The 24957-nt window shown below is 37.9% G+C and overlaps 1 protein-coding gene across 11 annotated transcripts in view; it reads right to left on the bottom strand.

Annotated features, from left to right (window-relative positions):
• Positions 1-24957, bottom strand: part of LOC131439920 (afadin) — a 225740-nt gene that overhangs the window by 121361 nt on the left and 79422 nt on the right. For 10 of the 11 annotated variants that reach the window (XM_058611044.1, XM_058611036.1, XM_058611089.1 and 7 more), the window contains 6 exons: positions 12327-12689; positions 12156-12264; positions 11740-11933; positions 11504-11654; positions 10938-11221; positions 10707-10788 (listed from right to left, as the gene is read on the bottom strand). In XM_058611044.1, the coding sequence (XP_058467027.1) occupies positions 10707-10788; positions 10938-11221; positions 11504-11654; positions 11740-11933; positions 12156-12264; positions 12327-12434 (928 nt within the window). In that variant the 5' untranslated portion in view covers positions 12435-12689. Of the gene's footprint in view, positions 1-634; positions 2220-10706; positions 10789-10937; positions 11222-11503; positions 11655-11739; positions 11934-12155; positions 12265-12326; positions 12690-24957 lie in introns of those variants that run through there. The other variant, XM_058611091.1, reaches the window with a different exon arrangement.

Here is a 24957-nt window from a genome sequence, read left to right as displayed (position 1 = left end):
GCAGATACTATCGGTATTGCAATGATATTTACAAATTCCAAACATTGTCGTAGATATGACCGCGCTAGTCACAAAATACTGTTCCCTTAGTAAAGTTGAACTTCAAGGCTTTAGTGGTTCCAGTTGAACCACTAGGTTGCACTAACAATTTAATTTGCACTGATAGGCACGGATGAGTCGAAGACGAAACATAAAGTTTTGATGATAGTTTTTCATTTCAACAAATTTTAAGCTATCTCAAATGAAGATACTATTTGAGAGGGCAAAGCTCTCGCAGCAGCTTGTTTCACTGGACTGGATGTTGGTTTGGAGCAAAACCAACCCGAGTTTGCCAGAACAAAACTGCTCCCGTGAGTCAGAAGGCACATTACACGTATTCGCGTAATGGAGAGGAAAATAAAGAAATTTCATTTTTCGTTTGTTTACCGCACAGCATGCCCCCTATGGAAGCAGAAGCAACTGAAAGACTAGACACCCGCCGGTCGTGCAAGCAACGACGCAAAATATAAAACAGCAAGCATTCCAACGCACGACGACGACGACGACGGGTTCGCCTTGGAATCAGCTGTTGACTTAACAAAAGCGATTGTGAACTACAACAAAAACCAAACAAAAAAAAAGTGGCAGAACTTACGCCGTATGCCCCAGTCCATCATGGTGTTGAAGTTTGGTTTGACGACCGCATGGACGTCTCAGGACACAGAATCTCCCCCGGTTCCAGCGCGGGCTCGGTCACAGCCTCCGGTGAGAGATGGTTTTTTTATTCCTATTTCTTCAGGATCTTTCTAGATGCGGGCTTCTCGGTCGATAGTTGAATTATCAAACTTACATTTCAGCTTTCGCTCAAAATTTTCCCATACATCAAAAGGACAGAAGAACCACCTTGATTAACTTGATTTCTCTAACCCCCCTCCCGTGCACACTGATGATGTCCTCCCGTACGGTGCGCGTCTGGCGGCACAAACGATCGTAATTTTTTACAAAGTTGTTGAGCTAAATAAGTTCCGAGAAATCGTTCACTGCTGCTAATGCTTCGTTTTGTTTCACTTTAAATTGAATTTACTGGCAGGTTCATTGGGGCGATACTAGAGCGAAGAGAGAGGAGGCACTCAAGTTAAATAACTAATATTCACAGCGATATTGGAAATTGCCAGGCGGTTATCAACGAAGAACTGATCTTTTATTGCGTTCTTCAAAAGTGGAAGTTTTCGATCGAACTGAAAACATTGTAATTTAATATCTTCCAAATGGCTTCAGAGTAAATGCACTGTTATCGCAAAATTTGAAGGGGAAAAAAACCCCAACCGCAGTCATCTGAGTTTCCGAACCGATCCGTTCACTGTGAAAACACTGACTGAGACACTTGTCACAAGTCGCTCGCTCGTTCGCTACAGACGAAGCTGCAGTTTGTCTCGACGAAGAATGTTTCTCTCTGTTGTGGTGTCTTAGTTCATAAAAGAACACTGTCGAAAAGGGCACAGCAGCAGCGTGTGGAAAACCATGTGGCCCATGTTCTGCGCTAGGGTTGTTCTAATTTAAAATATTAATTAGGAAATTTTAAGCAGACTGACATTGGGCATGTATTTTTAAACCAACGCCCATTGAATCGATGATATTTGAATCGTTATCCAAATTAGCTGTCCTTCACTCGAACCGTAAAACTTTTTCCTACTTCACAGTTTTCCAGCGTTGTCTAGAAAGTCCTGTCACATTACAGCACGATAAATTAATGAAACCACATAGAATTAGTCACATTTCCTCGCCACCACAATCCGTTCTGTAGCCAACACATTTTTTCTGCAGACACACTGAAACTCTATCACTCTCATCTATGTACTCGAGAGCGCATGTATCCTTCTTATCACACACAATAGCACATTAAGAATCAAAAAATCAACCATCGCTCACACGCGACTTTATCGATTGGAAACGAAATGGAAAACAAACAACCCTCTGTTATCGGAACGGACCAGCCGCTGCACCACAAAGAGAGGGAACAAGAATAAAATATACGAAATGAACAATCGAAGATAACAAAACCGCTTTCCTGTCCCCCTTCCCTTGCTTGACCGGAATGATAATGACGCGCACTCGACGACAGTTTTCCCGCGATTCGGAGAACCCACCCACCAGAGAACCCCGTCACGACAAACAACAACAATACGGAAAAATCCGCCGCGATCCCGTCCGCCCCAGCTGGAGTGTGAAACCGTTCTAAGAACGACTCACGGTGACCACTCCACACGGAACTGCACGAGGAGTAGACTCGCGTCAGATGCTGCCACTGTTGTTGCTTCTCCTCCAGTAGGAAGCGAACGCGTGAAGAAAAACAGAGCGAGAGAGAGAGAGAGAGTAGAATGGATTCTCACACAACGAGACAGGGCCTGAGTGTACAGGAAATGAAATGAAACAAGTCTTGATAATACAAATTAGTGCACTGGTGCGATGGTTTCCATAATTTTCTGAAGCGATGCTATAAAACACCGAGTGACTCCATCGAATGGCTTCGATGAAGAGAGCTTTCCCGTCCTGCTGCCTTCTGGTGACTGTTCTGGGAACCATCACTGGTTTGCTTTCGGATCGCAGCTTTTTTCCCAGCATTGTTTGATGGAGACGCTTTGTTTCGAGTACAAATATGTTTCGGACTTCAATACATTTGAAAATTGGTATTCATGAACTTGAAAAGATGATACAATTTCTTATGTGAAACTGAGATTGTAACACGGGTCGATGTTAGCTGCACAACAGCACTCTCGAAACAAGTTTCAATTCAATTCCTACGGCAACAAATCCTGTTTACCTTGTTTGGTATTACGAGTAAGGCATCAATTGAATTATGCTCTCGTGCCTTTAGGGTTTTCAGCGTCAGCGAGGAAACAAAACGAATCAAAGCTATGATTAAATCAATGTTCGATTGAATTTCAGCGTCCAATTTTGTGAATCTGTGAGTTCACTGAAGTTAGAGAACAGATTCCAATTCAGGTTTGCTCCATTATTGGACTAAATATTGTGAAATTTCATCTTCTGTTTCCGGGTTTTTATGCCCAATATTCTACACATGCTACAATCATGAAAGCGTTAATGTTTTCAATTAAACCATGGAAAGGTTTTGTACCGCTTTAGCTACTCTAAAATATAAAAGTGGGAGAAAGCAAACTGATGAAAAAGCATGCACGGTACATGCACACTTAATACGACCAGGTCAAATTCTGAATTAGTCACTTCCTGTTGGCTGTCAACGCTTCCACAAATCTTACTGTGGCAGTAGAAAGTGTACGCGATGTTTTTCTTTAAATCTGAAAGATATTTACTCTTCACTCAGACGACATGATCGCATTGGCAAAGGCTTATTAAAACCCACCTAGTGGTGTAATGATACTTTTCTCATACTCTCATTTAGCAATTCTATGAGAAACCGATATACGATCTAAAAAAATTAGACCTGCATTATTTTTAAATTGAGGGTAACCATTTCCACGTGAATATTTTGTGCGGAATTGTTTCACATGATTTCTTCTTAGTATTGTTGCCATATTATTTACCGACACTTTCCGAAGATTATCAACGATTTCAAAGGAATAGTAGAATTACACTGTTACTGAGTTTACTGGTACAGCATCTTTCTTTTGAAACGATTCACTGTTTATAAATTTAATAAGTTTGTACTTTTCTCGAAAATTATTATCAGAAAATAAAATCGTTTCATTTGTCCTGGTTTAAATCTTGAGGTTGTTTGTATCTAAAATTGAACTTTCAAGTAACTTTGAAATCATCAAAAATTACTTCCAGTTGAAGGACGTTATTCAAAAACTTAACAATAACTTGTGGGAAGGTATCAAAATAGAATAGAGTTAATTGTCATTCTTCCATTAACTGGAATTAATTTTTGATGATTTCAAAGTTACTTGAATGTTCAATTTTTGATACAAACAACCTCAAGATTTAAACCAGGACAAATGAAACGATTTTATTTTCTGATAATAATTTTCGATGACAATCTAATCTAATAATTGACTATAGAAAGTTTGTAATTAGTCACTAGAATAAATTTTCAGTTTAGTGTATCCATCCTCATCTTTATTTTTGTATTTATTATGGGAACCTTAGAATTGTTACATTTTTAATGTAACTTACATAAAACCCTTTAATTTTTTTCGTGCCTTACATAAAACCCATTATTTTTTTTCGATTTTTCCACGTTTGAAAGCAATGATTTGCCCACGTTTGAAAGCAATGGGAATGATTCGAAAGGTAGGCAATTGGGTGCCGCCTGAATTGAAACCAAGGGACGTCGAATGCCGTTTCTTCTTGTGTGAAAAACGGCTTCATCGGCACTAAATAAACGTTTTTTTAATTTGCATCACATTTTTACTGGCGATGAAAAGTGAATCGATTACGATAGTTCAAAACATCGAACAAAGTGAGAATATCCCGGCCATGCAACATCATCATCATCATCGACGGCCGTTCCGAATATTCATGGTATGAAAGTTATGCTCTGTATATGGTGGGATCAGCTGGGTGTTGTGTATTATGAGCTGATGCAACCGAGTGAACGATCACGGGGGAAGTTAACAATTGATCCAATAGACACGACATAGTACGATTTATTAATTTTAGTTGGTTTGACGTAAAGCCGCCATAACTAAGTTCAGTTTTTGCAATGACTGAGTGAAAACATATATTGGAAAAACCGTGTTTTAGAGTTGTGTCTATTACAAGGTTCAGGGTGGCGAAATGGTAGCACGTAAGCACGGAATGCATAAGAACGTAGGTTCGAGTCCTGTCTTTGAGTGTATCTTTTTACAGAAAATCATCTTTTCTGTTAAGTATTTCATTCATTCGGCTTCTCCAATATATGTTTCCACTAAGTCATTGCAAAAACTGACGACATAGTAGTTTTTCAACAAGACAATGCTCGTCCACATGTTACAAAGCTGGTAAAATCATACTTAGAGGAATGCTCAAAAGGGAAGTCCTACCACACCCGCTGTATACCCCAGACATTGCTCCTTCCGATTATTATTCGTTCCGGTCGATGCAGCAAAACCTGAATGACCAGCACTTCTCCAAATATGATAAAGTCAAAAAAAGAACTGATGCGTGGATTGCGACCAAACCGGTCGATTTTTTTAAAAAAAGGATTATTCGTAAATTGCCAACAAGATGGAAAAAAGTGGGAACTAGTTACGGTTAATACTTTGAATATTGAAATTATTACCATTTTTTGTCAATGAAGTTTCAAATTTCGAAGAAAACCGGCACTTCTCTATACCCTTGATAACATATCAAAAATTAGCAATGTGTTATTTTCCGTTTTTTGTCTATATTTTTTTTAAATTTTAGTTCAAGCATTATTCGATCACGTTAATTTAAAAAAAATCATAACTTTTGAGCCACTGAACCGACATTTTAAATTTGTGAACATGTTCTGTAGAAAATTTTGCACTTTCCAGAAGAACGATGTAAAAAAAGGGAGCGGGTCATTGTGCCGAAAGCCATTTCGCCGAAAGTCGTTTCGCCGAATAGGTCATATCGCCGAAAGTCACTTCGCCGAAAGGGTCATTTCGCCGAAAGGGTAGTTTCGAATACATTAAATTTTTAATATTATTATTCCCCCTGTAGAACTGATGTGGCGCAGCCACATAATCGAAGCCAAGATGGCTCGGCGGCATAAAGCCGCCAAGGCGACGCCGGATGAGTTGGCCGCCGACCTGCCGTCGGAAGCGGCGACCTCTTGCATACAAACCTGTAACCGCCTCGTTTGCCCGGTCTACTCAAAGCTAGGTTTCTTTGCTTTAGTTAGGTCCGAACGGGCGGTAGCGAGGTCGGACAGCACACGAATCAAATCGATGTGGCGGAACCGCATTAGATATTTTTTTATTTAGTAAACGGAAAATACTACATACATTTGCTTGGTATATACCTATGGAATTGATTTGATGATTAGTAGTCAACAAGTTTCTTTGGGAACTCTGTTCTGAGGTTCATGAATCATTCTTTATTCAAGAAGTACAATTGTAGGTCAACAAAACGGGCGTTAACGTTATCATCTTTAATTTGTTTAAATTTTAAATCGATTCCCATTACGATTTTAAGACAATCGCAGGAATCGGCGAAATGACCCTTTCGGCGAAATGGCTTTCGGCGAAATGACATTCGGCGAAGTGGCCCATTCGGCGAAATGACCCTTTCGGCAAAATGACTTTCGGCGAAACGGCTTTCGGCGAAATGGCTTTCGGCGACATGACCCTGATCCGTAAAAAACGCTGATAGTTTCATTTTTTAACGGTTTCCATGGTTTGTAGATAGAGGGCACAACATATTTTTATTTTATCTAATACTGACCTTTCTTTATAACATACCAAAAAATAAACGTAAATTTTTCGTTTTCGAGTGATACTGTTTTAGAAATCTTCAAGTCCTGCATTTATCGTCCCAATTTCGACTCGAAATTTTCAAGAAATTATCACAAAAACAAAAAAGTTCTTTTCGCTCATTTTTTGATAAAGGTTGAAATTTTCAAAAAATGAAATATCCACAAAACTAGAAAACCACTTTAAATTAAAACAATCAGCGTTTTCAAACACAAAATATAACAATTTTTTATCATATTTTCGTATTTTTTCTGAAAAGTACGGAGTTTTCTGCACAGCATTAAAAAATCGGTTCTGTAGTTCAAAAGTTGAGTTTTTTTTTACATGAACACGTTCTCAAACACAAAACTCCAACTTAATCATATTTACATATTTTTCCTAAAAACTATAGATACTTCCTGATAACATATCCGAAAATTTTAGAAATCGAGTACAAAAGTGCAAAATTTAAAAAAAATCTTTTGCTTGGCCGAATTCGATTTATAGAAGTGAATAGAGCGCAGGATTTTGCATGTCTCGAACGCATAGCGGGCGAAGCGTTTTAATTGCGCGCTTGAATTGGCGCAGCGAAAAGCTCGTCGGTTAAGCGAGCAAAAAAAAAAGTTTCCTCAAGTCCATGTTTATTAAAAAAAAAAAAACAAAAACCGGTGCATCCCGAGGCGAAAGCTCCATTCCTGAAATCGGTTTGCTTGGCCGTCTACTGACAATGATTTCCGATTGGAATAGTTTTTAACCCAGTTTAATTTTTTAGTTTTATGCTCCGCCGCTTCAAGTGACGATATAAAGTCGTCGCCACTTTCACTTTTCACCTTGTAATTCCGAAACCGGTAGTCAGACGAAGAACTTTTTATGGGATTTTAAGACCTTTCGTTTGAGTTTAAAATGACCAATAACGATATTCTGATCAGGGCTAAGAAAATAAAGATCAAAACATTATCAAATCGTAATCAGTATCGAAAATTATTGCGTGTTATCTATCCCGATAAAGATCACTACTGATCAGATCTTTTAAAGATCAGTTGAACAGTGATCTTTGAATCACAATCGATACTGATCTTCCGTCACACAAAATCGGTAGCAATTTGGAGCTATAATTATTCCTAATTCCTGTAAGAGCAACCATTGAACGATTCGATTAGCTCTGAGCATTGTGGTAAAAGATCACATATGAGCAAGATCAGACATGATTACCGATTGATATGATTTTGAAATCATAGTAAATTGCCAATCATATGTACATCAATGATTTTTGTTAATTTATATGTGTGAGAGAGCTCAAATTGGTGAAAGTTGTCAATTTGTTACTTTCAGGAATGCTCATTTAAAATTACTTTAATACTCCAGAGAAGGTAAAAATATCGGTTTCGGTACGGAACGGTTTAAGTAGTTTCAACACAGATTCTCGTTTGATGCACACCATGTTAGATTTCAATGCCGGTTGCTCAGTTCGCAATACAATGAAGGGAAACGAATGCTAGATGAAGCTTTTATGAAAATAATTAATTTGGATTAATTGATTATGTCAATTTTACAGCTTTCTCTACGCAATAGCAATATGCGATGCGAGAAAAGTGAAACAAAATCTACACTAAATAGTAATTTCAACGACGGAAGATTTTGTTTTGATTCCACCTGATTAAGACTTACACTCATGCACTATTTAGATCTAAACAAAACGCTATTTAGCATGAACTTGTTTTATAGAAGTAACAAGAGCGCAGGATTTTGCATGTCTCGAACGTACAGCTTGCACAGCGTTTAAATTGGCGTAACGAAATGTTGCACTCCTGTTGCTTCTGTGTAAATTTTCAAGCTAAATAATATTTTTTAATCATGTAGCTTGCTTTTTGATAATTTTTTTATTAATTATTATCATAATAACTATCATTAATCACAGCATGTACGTTAATATTATGGGCTGATTTTATTTATGATATTACTTCGTCACTAGAGTATTTCAAGATAAATTGTGACATGTCTAGGAATATTTGCACCCGAGACAAAACTTGATTCCCTGCTCCCATTGTGGGTTTAGTGAGCAAAAAAAAAAGTTTCCTCAACTCCATCTCAGGAAAGATCGATTTGGTGAGCAAAAACAAAAAATTCCAAGAATTGATTTTCCGCCCCAAAAAACCAGAAAACGTTGCGCGGGGCCTCGTTTGTAAATGCGGTGTTGTGCTTTCGTCGTCCTTTTCACCTTGTAATACCGGTTCTAGAAGTCAGATCTGATTAAAAAATCAGGAACTTTTTATCGGGTTCGCCCATCTGCGAGAAAAGTTTGTGGCATTCATTTAATTTTATTTTGGTGCACCCTGTAAGGATTCCGTGTGTTGATAAAACACTGTTTTATAAGAAAAAGAAAAAAAAGTGCTTGGTTTGCTTGGCTAAGCTCTACTCGGGCAATACTTTAACCAAATCAACCCCTATCGACTGAAATACTGAATTTAATCGTGGACTTGCAAACACCAACGACATTTTACCGTTGTGGAAAATCGACAAGTGAAGTATCAGGAGATAGCAGACATCTTGGAGATATCAAACGAAAGTACATTCACAATTTTACATAAGCACTTGAATTGATGGCAAATTGTATACCGTGTTTCCTCACAGTTGATCAAAAACAACGTATCGGTACGGTTGCTAAATTACATGAACTGAAATTGGAATTCACCACATTCGCTGGGTTTAGCCCCCAGCGGCTATTTTCTGTTCTAAGACTGAGATGATGAGATTCATCGCTGATACTGAAGCGTTTAAGAGACAATAGAAAAATCGTGGTTTAAAAGTGGTGTAGAAATGTTGGGACGCCGTTGCAACAATTGCATTGTTCTTCCAGGAGAAACCATCGATGGATAAGATCGAAATTTGCTTCCTTTATCAGACCGGGGCCTTTTTGACCGATGTGTTATAAATAACTAGTACAAAGACTATAGCCGAAAAAGCATGTGAAATTTGCCCCCAAAGAAATCTCATAACGTTATATAACATTTCAAGTATTTTGGACTGCAGACAATGTTTTCATAATTTTAACCCTTTAACTGTCATATTGACGGAGCTAGGGTGCTTTGGTTTCATTTTTTTAATGTGGACTACCACATTAGAAATAAAAATAACAATCAATCAAGCGTTTCCATTTAACACTCTTGTAGAAAGAAACGCATGGTTGATTGTTAATTTTCTTTAGAAAAAACATATAAATTGTGGCTGGCTACATTTATGAGAAAATATGAAACCTAGGCACTTAAGTGAGTATTAAAAAATATTCATAATAAAGTGGTTTAATAATCGAAAGAAAGTAAAAAAAAATGTTTCAAAATTTTTACGTAAATAATACACCTTCAAAAAAATTTAAATAACAACTTGTACACCGTCCTGACAATTCCTTGGACATGACTGATTTTTTCCAACTCTTCCGGTGAAGCGGTTGCTTCAAAAAGTAAATAAAATGAAAATCGTTAAAAAGTTGAACTTTTGGGAAAATTGTTTCCAGTCAGCCCAAGCTCTTTCAAATATGCTAAAAGGATATGAATTCCCTTTGAAGACACATGCTTACCCCGCTATAGCCTTTGGGATTCAATCAAACAAGACGTGAGATATCAAATTATAGAAACTTGTAGCCATAATTTATTGTAAGTCTCGGATGACATTTGGTTAAACGAATGGTGGCAACTGGCTGTTACTGTCCTCTGTGTTGGCAGTAACATGAACAAAAATGTGTGAATTGTTTTACGTGTGAAATCCCATCACTAATCACGATAAACAATTCATCGAGTCAATCAAGTATTATGATTTGTCGTTAGGATACTGGAGTGGATTTAGGAAGCTTTTAGTTTAATCAAGCATTTGTTGTATTATTTAATCCGTGAATTTGATTATGTTCCTTAATCTTGTCGTTAACGAGTTTTATCGTCTCAAGATAAAGCATCACTTCATCTGATAACGGGAATAAACAATTAACAAATTATTTCACTAATGCAGTGTTGAACTTATGGTCTCCTAGTGGTTCAAGTTGGACCACTAAGTTGTACAATCAATCTTATTATACTTTCTTTCCACTGAGGAACAGAAGAAGCTAAATACACTTAGCACAACATCTAGAACATTTTTCTTCAAGCTTTTCCAAAGCGAATTACTAGTACCTCGTCACCTGTTCCGGTAGGTATACTGACTAGATTTTTCCACTCCATTTGAAGAAGAAGGTCAAATATTTAACGAGCAGGTAACAGTTTGTATGCTAAGAAAAGCGCCGATCTGTGTAAGAAAGCGCACCACTCTGCACACCGATTTCCCATAATGGAATTGATAACACAGTAATCGAAAGCCACTTACCCCGTGACGTTGGATGGTTCATCAATATCGACAATGGGCACTCGTCGTCATCCAGGATGTATTCGGATCCGTCACTGTTGACCTGCAAGCAGATATAATAGTCACTATCAGCCGGTTTGATTGGTGCCAGTACAAGGCTTCGAATTCAATTAGAACTCTCCGGTGTTTGCGCGGAAGGTGCCTACGCCTCCCGTGTCCGGATCCCCCCCAACGATGACAACCAACACGTACCTGTACCAGACAGTAGTGCAGTGGGTCCACCTTGTCCATGCCGTACTTGGCAAGCATCTCCCGTACCACGGCCTGGGCACAGTCCCGTATCGAGAGCAGAAGTGTTTTGTAAGGCACATCACGGCATAGGCTTTCGCCGTAGATTTTCAGTGTCCCACCGGTGTCCGGGCCACCGTCTCGGGAGCGAAATTGCTGTAGCTTTTTCTCGAGCTTCTGCTGTCGCCGTCGTCGCATTACCGCTTCCGGGTTCGAAATAGATCGGGTGAAGGACGTTTCCGGTAGTTCTGTAAAAACGGTATTCGATTTATTCGATTGATGATGCTAATCAAAGTCGAGTTACAATGTCGTTGCAGTCTTTTTTTTTCGACTGGTGAGCACTGGTCAATTGTTAGTTTAAAGAACGAGTCAAACTGAATTTTTTTTATTAAAGAGTAGCTCGCCGTAAATCAAACGAATGATTAATCATTCTACAAACTATTCCGTAGTGAACGTCGAACAATCAATTACGGATGACCCGTTCGTTGACCTAATAACTCATCCAGCAAGGCACCGGTCTAATGGCTTACCCGTGTACAGCTTCTCGGCTACATGATTCTCGGACCCTGCAGCCCCACTCGACTGCAGCTTGGAAAGTTTCTCCTTCTTTTTCTGCTCTTTCTTCTCCCGTTTCGATAGCTTCCGCTTGAAGCTGGGCTGATCGGTGATGCTGTCGAGTGTCTGTCGGTGTGGGAAACGAATCTTTAGTTACCGATTACACACAGAAAGAGGAAATAATTGTCAGCGGAAAAGTGGAAAAACCTACGTTGGTTTTCTGAGCACAGTTCTTCAGCAGAAAACGCCCTTCCCGGTCGTCATTATGCCAGTTTAGCTGCACCAACAGTGGTTTCTCGTCGGGATTCAGCTTGCGCTCCTCGCCGTTGGCATGGACAACGTACAAAGCGTAGTTCGGCAACGATAGCATCCGCATGTCCGGGCGGAATTTTTCTATTAGTGTCTCTGTGGTAATAGAGTTTAAAAAAAAATATATTACCATACGGTTGAGCTCAGTGCCATCACACCAGTGGGTGTGGATACCGAAGTTTACCGAGCTTGATTGAGTTTTTATTACTTCGAAACCAAAACTCTGCCTCGTTCGAGTAGAACAGGTATATACTATTCAAATATAATTAAATTTCATCTTATATCCCTGAAGGAAAGTTGTATTTATATTCCACTCACCTATCACATCGGACACAGTGGCATCGGATGCCACCCGAATGCATTTTGTGGCTACCTTTTGACCTTCATCTTGAAAGTAGAATCGCATGACCCCATGGAATTCCAAGTTCTGAAAAACAAACAAACAATAGTTTGTAAACTCATCAACCGGTGTACTCCATCAGTGCCTACCTCGTTTGGCTCCGACAGAGCGAAGATATCCAACCGAACCGTGTTCCATTGCTGGATAACGGAACGAAGCGTTTCGCGGTCTAGCATTCGTTTTTCGTTCATTGACATACTCCCTCCTCTAGAGCCCGAAGCCTGGCTGGCGGCGGCTGCAACTGGTGGGGACTGCGGCGTGGTTTTCACCTATGTCCCGAGATGTGCGACGACGCGAAGCATTTGGGCCGCGGCGTTTCGTCTGCTCTAGCGGTCGGACGCGGTCTCGAAGCCGCCTTGAATTTCCCGAGCTAATTGATGCACACCGCGGGAAAATCGCTACTACTGCCTGCCTAGCGTACGTCTGCGGTTGGTTGGTTGGTTGGTTATGACCTGGAAAGAATAAGAGAAAAAACACCAGAGATTAGTACGGCTTTGCTCGGATGAACGATAATTGCTTTTATTAAGATCAATTATGTTCCCGTCTCACAACGGCGCGGGAGGACGTGGTTCGTTGAGCTACTTGCGGAACATGAGATGAATTTGTGAGACAATTTTTGAATTGATCAACTGCATATTTTTACGACTGATAACGATTCAACGAATGTTTTGCTCAATGACTATGAAAACATACACCATTCGAAAAGCGATAACGCCGAATCTCACAAAATTATACAATATGAAACAACAGAATATGCCAAGTTTGTGCAATACTTATGGACAAGGTTATCTCGCAGCATAACCGTAAATGTTATAGGGTGACCATCGCACCGGCAATGCTTTGAAGCTGGCGAATAGCCGGACCGCAGTACGATCGATAACTCCTAAATAAGATATTTTATATCATTAGTAATAAATAACTCTCGTATCCGTACTGCATTTTATTTTCCAATATTTTTAACCCAAATACTTTTTTTTTATTTAAAAGATATTTTTATTTAGGCCTATTTTAAAATAAAATTTTTTTTGATCTCGTTGTCACCCTTTTTCTAGGGGGAGAGGAGCTTTCATCCATCGTCTCGTCATCCATTGCCGCATCGGTGATATTGTTTTTGATTTCCGGCTTCTTTTCATTTTCTTAATTGTTCTTCGCAGTCTTGAGTTCATTGCTAGTTACTGTAGATGTTGTTGTTGTGTTCATTGCTGTTGGTGGCTGTCAAAGGTGTACTGGGCTTGGCTAGGGTTGGTGTGAAGGAAGCACCGTTGTCCTTTGGTGTGGTTGTCTCATTGTCCAGTTTATCACATGGCTTACCGTAGTGAACAGCTTTTTGGCAATATTGACATGTGGCCATCTGATTGTCATAGGTAACAAGTGATTTGCATGGGATTTTTGTATCCTGACCGAAAGTCACATAAGAAGGTATAGGCCTCTTCAAGCGAATGCGTAACAAACGTACGCCATTTAGAATACCGGGGAAAAAGTTCTTCCACTTTTTTTTTCGATAGAGAGAATCTTTACGTATTGGGACATAGTTTTGCGAATATAAGGATCGATGACGCTCAATTAACACATGGGCTAAAAAGTGCCCGGTCCTAACGAAGAGAACACGATTTTTTGGTTTAAATTTTATTTTTTCATCACCGTAATCTCCATCAAAAGCAACGCAATCATTCCAGCGCCGCTCTAACATACCAATACCACTTTTGTAGTACGATTTATCTTTTGTCTCCAAATAGGTCTCAGTTTCAGCGATAACCTCTTCATTCGTGCGAAATTTTTCACCGGCGAAATTTCTTCCAGTTCTGCGAACAGCCAGTAGTCGCTGGGGGCCAAATCTGGCGAATACGGTGGATCTGGGAGCAATTCGAAGTTCAATTCATGATCGTTTTGATTGACTTGTGACACGGTGCGTTGTCATGATGAAACAAATTTTTCTTCTTTGTCATATGCGTTCGTTTCTTTGCTGTTTCACCCATCAAACGCTCCAATAACGCTATATAATATTCACTGTTAATGGTATTTTCTTCTAAAGATAGTTGATAATATTGATAAATGCCGATGCCATAACCTTTCCAGCCGATTGTTGTGCTTTCGGGCCAGATTCACCGGTTGCTGTCCACTCAGATGACGATCGTTTTGATTCCAGAGTGAAGTGGTGAATTCATGTTTCATCCATTGTCACATATCGATGCAAAAATTCCGGTTTGTTACGTTTAAACATGGCCAAACACTGCTCAGAATCATCAACACGTTCTCGTTTTTGGGTAACAGTGAGCAAACGCGGCACCCACTTTGAACAGAGCTTTCTCATAGTAAAATGCTCATTTAATATGAAGCCAACACGATCATTTGTACGTCCACTACGTGCTGCATCATCGATGTCTCTACGAACCCGTTTGAAGTCAGCAAACCAACGTTCTATTGTTGTTTCTGATCGAGCGAAGTCTCCATAACACTTTTGAATATGTGGTGGTATGAAATCATATGTAACAGCTCGTTGTAAGTAAAAACTAAAGATTGAGAAATGGATATTTCGCTTTTGTTTTTCAATACAATGAAATAATGTACTTTTGGAAGGGAAGTTTTTATTAAACTTATTTCGTATAATCGATGCAATAGAAGAATACGGTGCTCTGTATGGCGAGTAAATTTGTCAATAACTAACAATAAAACCGCTTGCAACGTTGCAACTGAGTCAGCAATTTGTTTCCAACTGCCATAAGCATAAGCCACTGAATCCTCTTCTGAAGGTGTGCATACAAGTTCTCCCAGAGCCAAACGTGACAGAGAAAACAATAAATCTTAGAGCTGAGTTGAGTAATTCCTTCTATTCTTGAATCTGTGCAGTAACTCTTGAACTATTTGAAATTTTAAGTTGGATGTATGTGAGATGAGTGTAAATACACGCAATTTCGATGCACAAGACAAAGTGCTCGAGTTCAGAACGCCACGTTTTGATTACGGCAAAGTGATATAAAGAGATCGTTTTGCTGTCATTGACCAGCAAGCTCAAGTAGCTTAGGGTGAATTTGTGTATATTATGTTGTGGAGTAGCTCATTATTTAGCATTCCGTACCTAAAATCTAAAACTCTACAAAATAATTAACAAATTATATAATACAACTTGGCCGATTGTGCAGCGCACGAGGTGGACATGACAACGAGACGCCACTGAGAAATAGTGTAAAATTAAAACACGAAATTGTTTTTTATACATTGTTCTGAGAATAACAAAAGTAGCACCGCCTAAGCACAATAACTCACAAACTAATGAATAGAATATCATGAAATTTTAACAGCTGTCTTTTTTCCCTTCAAAAAGCCCACCTAACACTTTTTCCTTCAAAACTTTTTTCCCTACAAAAAGCCCACCTTACATTATTTGGAAGGTTAGCAGGGAACATGATTATCTCTATTAGGATAAAATTTCATTAAAAAAATTTGCTTTCTCTTGTAATTTGACTTCAAATTTTTACGATCGATTTTTTTCAGTGTAAAAATTCGATTAGTAATTTTTCAGTACTTTCATTCGAAAATTAGACTTATTTTGGAATCATCACCAACACAACAATTTTTTGTAGAATTTGTCATTTTTCAACCCTAATTAATTGCAAAAAATTGGAAAAAATCTCTATTAGGATAAAATTTTATTCAAAAAAATTTTCTTTTCCTTGTAATTTGACATCAAATTTTCACGATCGATTTTTTTCAGTGTAAAATTCGAATAGTAATTTTTTCAGTATTTTCATTCGAAAATTAGACTTATTTTGGAAACATCACAAACACAACAATTTCTTGTAGAATTTATCATTTTTCAACCCTAATTAATTGCAAAAAATTGGAAAAAATGTCTAGTTCTTCGCAAAAGATAGTCTAGATCAATTTTGGAAAAATAAACTGAGCAAAATGGCTTTCTATAATAGAGTCCATATGCTGCCAACTTCGAATACGATTTTGCGTGAAAGCCGTATAATCGAGTCCTACACTGAAAAAAAATCAGTTTTCCAAATTTTTAAGTCAATTTACAAAAAGAGAACACCATTTTCGATTGCAATGAAGCTTTGTCCCAAGGTAGGTTATTATGATCCCATCCAATCATCTATGTATTGCAAGGCGGGTAGATTCAGGACACTAAAACTTTTTCTTCTGCATTACTGATACTTTTTGCAAATATCGGGCAACCAGTATTCTTTGAAATCTCCTTTCAAATATAGATTCTTTAAATTCTTGGATGATAACTTTCAGTTTAGTTTACTTTTCGATAAAAAGACACGGAAAATTTAGATTGATTTTAGATTTTTAATGTAAATTTTTGTCAGTGCAGAACGCGATATGGAAGTTTTTCAGAAGATTGGAAAAATCGACTGATTTTGTGAAAATAAAATTCTAAAAAATTTTAGTCCTTTTTAAAAGACAGTCTAAATTAAATTTGAAAATTTCATTTAAATCTGAGAAAATTTTGTCTCCTCGTCGTCGTCAAAAACATTCAATAGCCATCATTGAATGTTTTTGAGATCGGATGTTTACTTTTTGAGTTATACTATGTTTTTGTTAAAAAATTCTGTTTTTTGACAAAATCTGTCACAATTTACTTGAAAACTGAATTTGTTTTTGGATTTAGATTCCGCACGGTAATACGATTTTCAATACTGTTTTATGCTGTTGTTTCTTAGCACCTAAAAGATTATGTACAGAATCCTTTTTCATGACGTTTCGATTTTAGCACGGTCCGTTTTTGGCAACATAATCGTTCGAACATGACATATTGAAAGGATGGCAGTATTTTCAAATCCAAAACAATTTCAAATTTATATAGATTTATACTGCTAGAAACAATAATTACTAGAAGAACACAATTTCTTACACCCTTATACCACTCGAAGAAGTTCATCGAGAGAAGCAAATTTGTGTGTGAAAAATAATTTTATTAATTTTTCTCGGAGATGGCTCAACTGATTTCTACAAACTTAGACTCATATGAACAGTACTATAATCCCATATAAGGTTTCTGAATTTCATTTGGATTTTACTTCCGGTTCCGGAACTACAGGATGAGGTATGAAGACAAACACGAGAAAAGGTCCTAAGTGCAAATGACAGTACCTCTTTGATTACTTTCTCTTTCGAGTATTGCGGTCCAATCAGTAATCTTTCCATCTAACACTTCACATATGATAATAGCAAAAACCATCAACGTTCGATATGCACTGTAGAATTTGTTGAAAATTACGGGAATTTGCCGTAATAATTGAAAGGGAAAGTAAACCAAGAGAAACTGTCATTCACACTTAGGACCTTTTCTATTGTTAATCGAGATATGTAATGAAATTAAAATGATGTCACTCATTTTGCTAGTAGATGGCTGAACCGATTTCGTCCACCTAATATTCAAATAAAAGGTCTTAAGATCCCATAAAACTGCTTGTTTTTAATCAGATTCGACTCCCAATTTTGAAAGTACAGGGTGATGAGTTTTTAAAATTCAAACCGTCATAGAAGATGACGATACCAAAAAATCTTCAAAGTTGGGCTCAAAATTATTTCAATTAATGCGTCATACTAGCTCATGCACATACGAACTATTCTTGTTTATGCTAGTCTCTGAATACCGTTTCTGAAAGTACCATAAATAATGACAAAAACTTAACTAAAACTTCCACATCTCATGGAAAACCTAATCGATTGTCACACGTTTAGATTGAAAGGAATAATTTTAAGGTTTCATACAATTTCTATCTTTGATTCGTCTTACAGTTCCAAAATTTTATTGACAATATATTTGAAACGACGGGTATTTAAATAGTTTCATGAAAACTAAACACAATGAAGAATATTCACGCGAAAAACACATGCTGATTGATAAAAAAGGTACCATTGCACAGCTAGGTGGATTTAGCAGGTTTTTTGTAGTATAACGTCTTTGGAACATGAAAATTTTTGAGATTTCAAAGATCTACATTTTTTTTGTTCCGATTATAAAGGTTCTAAGCCTTAGGTCATTCGCCTCTTCGGACTAGAAGAGCTTTCCGACCCTATGTGCAGGGTTGGGAATCGAACCCAGGTGGGATGTGCGAAAGGCAATGACTTACCCATCACACTATACCCATCCTCAGATCGATAATTTTTTTTATGCCAAATGATTGAAAAGTCTCAATGAGTCAACTTAAAAGATATTATTTAACCATAGAACTTTTTAAATTTGCTTGACAACATGAAAATACCGTTTAAAACCCCATAAAAGTATATTTGTTGTACTATTCGTTAAATGTTGCTTCACTTAACTTGTTTCATTGGGGGTTTTCCATGAACAGCTTTCATCTCCGAATGCATTTGATCGGGCGGAATTATGAAGTATGTGTTTTATGGGCTACGTTGTGAGAGACCAATCCATGCGAAAATATGAAAACCCAAGCAAGGATCGTCATATTAGGGTGCTTGAAAACCCATTTTCATCATCGATCTCTACTCGGCTGCTTTCTATTTCGATGAATCTTCAATTATGGTCGGTATAATTATGACTGAATAACGGTTGCAACGGTTGTTAATCTATTCTACAGTATAAGCCAATTTTTTGCCAATGTATACTTACGGGGCTTAGGAGAAATGGACGGCGCCTTTTTATCGAATTTTAGGGGCAATAAACATTAGAAACAATAAACGTTCACGTTTTGTTTTCGGCTCGTCAGTGCATAACAGTTTATGTTGAACTGTTGTGCCACCTAGCAGTTCAACATAAACGGCTCAGAAGATGTAAAGTTTCTGCTACTCCCAAGTGCACTTTAGTTGTGAATCGAAGTGTCATGTTTTCCTTGATGTGCCGAACGAAAACGTTTTCGTCGATTCATGCTGACCGAATGAGGTAGTGTGGTCATTTAGAGATTGGCTTAGTTTTGTACTTAGGACACATAATCGATTCCGATTTTCTTTACGTTTAATAAAATCATGACTTTCCGCAGTCAATTTGGTTCAGTTTTCTGCCTCGTCCCTGCGGTAGGGATGTCCGATACCGATTCGATACTTTGAAGTATCGATACTTTCATTCGGGAATCGGGTATTTTTGGTATCGATATTACATCAGAGCGATACTGTTAGTATCGATACTTTAGGTCCCGATACTCACAGTATCGCAACAGATTGAAGTCAATTCCCATTACTACGGAATATTTTTTTTGTTTCAATTATAGAGGCTTTAACCTTAAGGTCATTTGCCACTTCGGGTCAGAAAAACTTTCTAACCCTATGTGCGGGGTTGAGAATCGAACCCAGGTGGCCTGAGTAAAAGGCATCGACTAACCCATCACGCTATACCCGTCAACGATGGAACATTTTTTGGCGTGAATACGTCTTACTTTACTATTGGGCGTCTTTTCAAAATTTACCCTCTGGAAGAGTGGTTTTTATCGTGAATATTTCCGTGTTTTATTTAACGTATAAACATAATTTTTTTACATGTCATCGGAGATATGATCAGCAATTTGTGATAAAATTTTCAGTAATATAACCACAAATAACTCAAATTAAAATTTCATATTTGGTAAGTGAAAAAGGTAAAAATTTGATGCTTCTTTTATGCTATCCTGCGTAGTTGTTTTATTCAGTTCAGACCGGAATCCAGGTCAAGAATCCAATTCTAGAATTCAGTTCTGAAATTTGGTTCAAAATCCAAGACCAGATTTTATTTTTCATTTTCATAATCCAGATCTAATATTCAGTTCCTCGTCCGAAATCCAGGGTCAGAATCGAAATCCAGAATTCTGGAACTTGGACCAAATTTAAGAATTTTATTCTAAGCCTGGTTTATGAACCCGAAATTTGGAACATAGATCAGGATATTGGTTCTAAACCTAGACTTTGGAGCTAAAACTTGGAAAGAAATTTTTGGACTTGAATATGAATTTTGAAATAGAATTCTGGATTTGGAATTGAGGTTCAGACCAGAATACAATTGCAAAACTCCTGTCCAGAATTCAGACTTATAATTCAAGTTCAGAATTCGGAAATTGAGTTCTGAACCTTAAGTTCCGGAACTGCAGCCCGAAAATTTGGATCAAATTCAGATCAAAAACTCAGCTTTATTTCCAGAACCAGGTTTCAGTTAGAGAAGAATTAGGATCCAAACTCACTTTTACAATTCTAGAAGTGTAACTGAATTCAGAGACTAGATTCTGAAGATTTCTGAACTATATTCCGGATCTGGATTATACAACTCAGTTTCGAAGCTAAATTCTGGATCCGATTTTGAAAATTGTCTCGAATTAAGTTACATATCTCAGCTTCAGTCATCAGTTCGACAATCTAGATTAAGAACTCAATTCTTATTTGAAATGTGAAATGATCAACACAAAGTGGCGTGCGGATAATCTTTGACATGGACCAAAAGTCGCGAATTCATTCATTTATTTAATGTTGTGCAAGTATCAATTGATACTTACTGGTATCGATACTTTATTGCCTTTTGATACTTTGTATCGATTCCGAAAATTTCGGTATCCCGATACCCTAGGTATCGATACTTTGCATTCTGAGTACCATCCCTACCCTGCGGTCTCATATCGCGAGTAAGCTCCAGTTAACCTTGCCTTGAAACTAATTCACCTTCTATCTCGAGCTGAGCAAAGACATGTGAGATTTAATGATTTGAGCTGGCTCGACACTTGTGATCTCCCACAGCGTGGTGGACAAATCATTGTCTTGAAGATTGATTTCGTTTTGTTTGTCATTCGCTTAGATATTGCGTCCTTTCGAATAAAATGGGGCAACCATTTGAAAATTATAAGAAATTCGAATCGATTGCCAACTGAAGTCCATACGACCTTTTGGTTCCTCCATATTCGTCGCTAGAAATTCTGGAAATACTTAAATCGTTTTTACTTAAGTTGATGAGCCAATTTAAGCCACCTTAGGCTCGAATGGAAACCACAGTTTGATAATTTGCTGTTTAGAATTATTTCCCTCTAGTTCAGTAGCCTCCCTCGGGTATGGTTAGCAAACATTTTTGCTTACACAAGAGCATCGTCAGTTTTATGTTATGACAACAATATATTATTAAAAAAATATGGTGTAATTGACGTTTGGTTCTATTTTTTATGGACCAAAGAAATACTCTCTGAAGTTAAACTTGCGGCTTTTCCATAGCGATCCACTAACTTGCTTACAAGCCTCTTCAATTTCCCCAAATATTTCGCAACAACAGCTTGCGTTAATTTGGGTTAGTCGATAAAAGGCATCGAGCCCATCTGAGTTCGATACCCAACTCCGCATATAGAGTCAGAAAGCTTTTCTGACCTGAATAGGCGAATGACCTTAAGGTTAAAACATCTATAATTAAAACAAAAAAATTTTTTGAGTCTCCTGCTAACCTTCGTATGGCACCAAAGATTAACAAAGATTCCATCCTGTCGGCAAAAGTTTCATTCAGGGGTTAGCCAGTTTTTGTGCTAGGGCACATAACCGTTTTCAATATGTTTACGTTTCGTCTTTGACTCATCACCGCAAAACAGTTCAAATTTAACTGCCTAATGCGGAACTCGGCAGTTTAATTTGAACCGTTAAGCAGACACAAAGTAATTGAACTGCTGAGTTTGCATTAAGCAGTTTATTTTGAGTCAAAGACTAAAAGTAAAAATATTTCGAAAATTTCCATGCTTTAGACCGCAAAACCTTCGTGCTTCTGCTGGCATTGTATGAACACTTAACTACTTGTTTTGTTTAATTGAATTTCCTACCCATTGTCCATGTACAGGCGATCATTTTTAGAATGTCAATTTATAAAGTAATATTCGGCTTTAAACTATAACTGTTTAAAATTATGTGTTTTTCAAGTTCCTGGGATAAAAAAAAAGCGAACCATACGCTGACAAATCTCAAATGTAAAGCACCCTAATGATAAAGGTGCAGCGGTGAACGGGTCCGAACGGACTAACAGGGTCACCTACATTCAAGCTACTAAGCTATAAGATTCACTGGACAAGGCGATGGCGAAAAGCAAATGAGACATCAAACGCCTAAGTGCGCCATTACTGTTTGCTAAGTATGTGTGTGTGTGTGATACGGGACGGTAACATGAATGTAATAAACGATGGTTTATAGCAGTTGTTCAGTTTCCTGAAAGTAATTTTAGTTTATTTGATGTAACTTTCGATGGTTGGTTGGTTTCAGTGACTGCGTTATGCCGTGCACGGCACATTTATCGTTGACTCATTGAATGAATATGTTTACAGATCGACTAAGGCATTATTACGAACCGAATGTGTTTATGTGAAACTACTATTAAACCAACACATCCATCATGAGAATCGAAACTTTGTTTCCAAGTCTTGTAGACCCCGCGCGATGGGTGATATGAACTAGAAACGGCCGGCCAAAGATATTCCAAACAAATGCAGCAATGCAGCAAAAACCGCATAGTTTAGAAGAGGGAGAGAGAGAAAGATAACACAAATTCCCACACTTGCTCGCCTTGCTCTGCATCGCATCGGAACGGAGACGGTCAAAGAGTCAGGTTGTTCTGAATGTTGTTTATTTACATTTCATACGCAACGCACCGCGCTCTGTTTGGCAGTGGTAAACACCGGATCGGACGAGACGGAACCGGGCGGAGTTTTCCTTCTTACTTCAGCAGTATGTTCTGCTTTGTAGTCTTGTTTCGCTTACAGGTCAGAGCAGATACGAGGGGGTAATCGTGCTTCAAATGGTGAGATTGTTTAAACGTACGGAATTCGTCCACGTATAGCTTTTTTTTATAATTGATTAGGATGTTTTTTTTGTCCTTCTTATTTATGTTGTTCTACTTTCATGAACGCCAAGCAGTGTTGGAAAAAGTTAAAATTTCGAGAATCGCAACTCAAATTTTTCAAAAGTGATTTTCAGACAAAAAAACTCACTGCAAAATAGTTCAGTACAGATTTTTTGCAAACGCGATTCTCATTGTAACCGTTTTCACATGGCAAAAAATCAGTTGTCAAAAGTTCACTAACGAACGTTCTTCTCGATGATATTTAAGATAAAAGTTCGCGCATTGGATATATCTGGTATGATTCTCGAACAGACAAAAATTTTTCGAAAATGAATTTTCATAATCGTTATATCTGAACCCTTTACAGAATAAATGATGAATAAATTCGCCGATAAACAAACATTGAACCTTCCTGAGAATGTTCAGTGCGCGTAGGGTGTAGTTCAATAGTTGTGATGTTATCGAAATTTAGCTTGAATATCATACGCAGAAGTAACAGGAGCGCAGGTTATCGCATTGTTGTTCATTTTGACCACCATACGTGCATTGAAAATATCGCAGTCATTATTTCTCAGTTGCGAATTTATTCAGTGGAGTGCTGAATTCATATGAAAATAAAATTTGAAATTTTGCTGCTCTGCTCGGACAGGGTTCAACCAATGCCACCACCCACAACGTCGGTCGTGGACGAAACTTACCAATTTTATTCCGCAGCAATTTAAGCAATCTCGTAAAACAACGGAGACGCTGGGGACGGACTTGACTGCCAATTATACTATATTATTCTTTTCTTATTACCGGTTGGTCAACGATGCGTGAGAGATGCGCATTGATTTGTCTGAGAGGCAAATTTTGGATGGAAATCGCGAAACGAAAAATAACGTTGGACTTCTCAAACATCTCCCAGAGCGACATAATATCAATCGGTAGGATCATATAAAGTGTCGTAGTAGCTTCAGGCCAGCCGGATTATAATTTCGCGAAGAAAATCAAGGTCAGTCCAAAAATCGAAATAATTAGGATCGTCTGTAATAAGGATTCACTTTTCTTGGGCCGATGAATACCATACATGGCACTGAAACAGGATCCCGTACTCAAAAAAGTGACCGGACATTGTACAATGAGGTTCTTAGGAAATACGAAGAATGCATTCTCATGGCTCGGGTTGGCATGTCAATGCAGTTCGAGCCTCGACCTGGAAGGATTCTTAGTGTCAGTAGAGTCGTAGTGCTAGCCATGCAATGATTCTGAACGCTAAGAATCGACTGCAAAGTCTGTCGAAACAGAAGCATCTAATTCCACAAAAGGAACGTAATGCCAAGACTTTGTTTTGCTCGCATCCTCATGGACGATGGAACGAGAAGATGAATAATGAGCAGCATTTCAGACAAAAGTGCCGTAAACTCATTGGTTGAGGTGAGTTGAAGTTCATTTCAGACGATGAATTCACAAGAAAACCTATTATCTGGCAAGGGGTTTTGCAGTTGCGGACCAGATTTAGGAACTTTCATGTCTTCAGAAGAATTTCTGTTTGGAATAATCAGCTTCTTTTAAAATAATCGAAGTGAGTTGAGACATATTTTGAATACAATACGAGATTGAGAATTCACGCCTTTAGAAAGGTTGTTGATCATTTTTAAACAAGAAAACATGCCAAAATGCATTTTTTCAATGAATTCAATGAATGTTTAAATGTTCTGCAATTATATTTTAATTCTCAAAACACATATTTTTGCGACAGAGATTAAGAGATAGTGGAACAAAATGACCGCTTAGGTTAGCCGACAAAATGTCCAAAATATGATGTGTGATATTAGGAGAAAACCAAATCGGAATTTTTTTCGTAATATTACTTTATGAATTCAATAAATGACCTTCGTTTGGAGTTTTGAATTTAAGCTAGTGAAAATCGATTGAACCATTTCAATCCAGAAAATAATGTGAGCTCTATTTTAAAGATTTTGATCACTATTCCCGGAGTTTCC

This window comes from Malaya genurostris, chromosome 1 (assembly GCF_030247185.1).
Source record: "Malaya genurostris strain Urasoe2022 chromosome 1, Malgen_1.1, whole genome shotgun sequence".
Classification (NCBI taxonomy): Eukaryota; Metazoa; Arthropoda; class Insecta; order Diptera; family Culicidae; genus Malaya; species Malaya genurostris.
The sequence above is the reverse complement of the archived record's forward strand: the minus strand, read 5'-3'. Positions and strand labels throughout refer to the sequence as shown.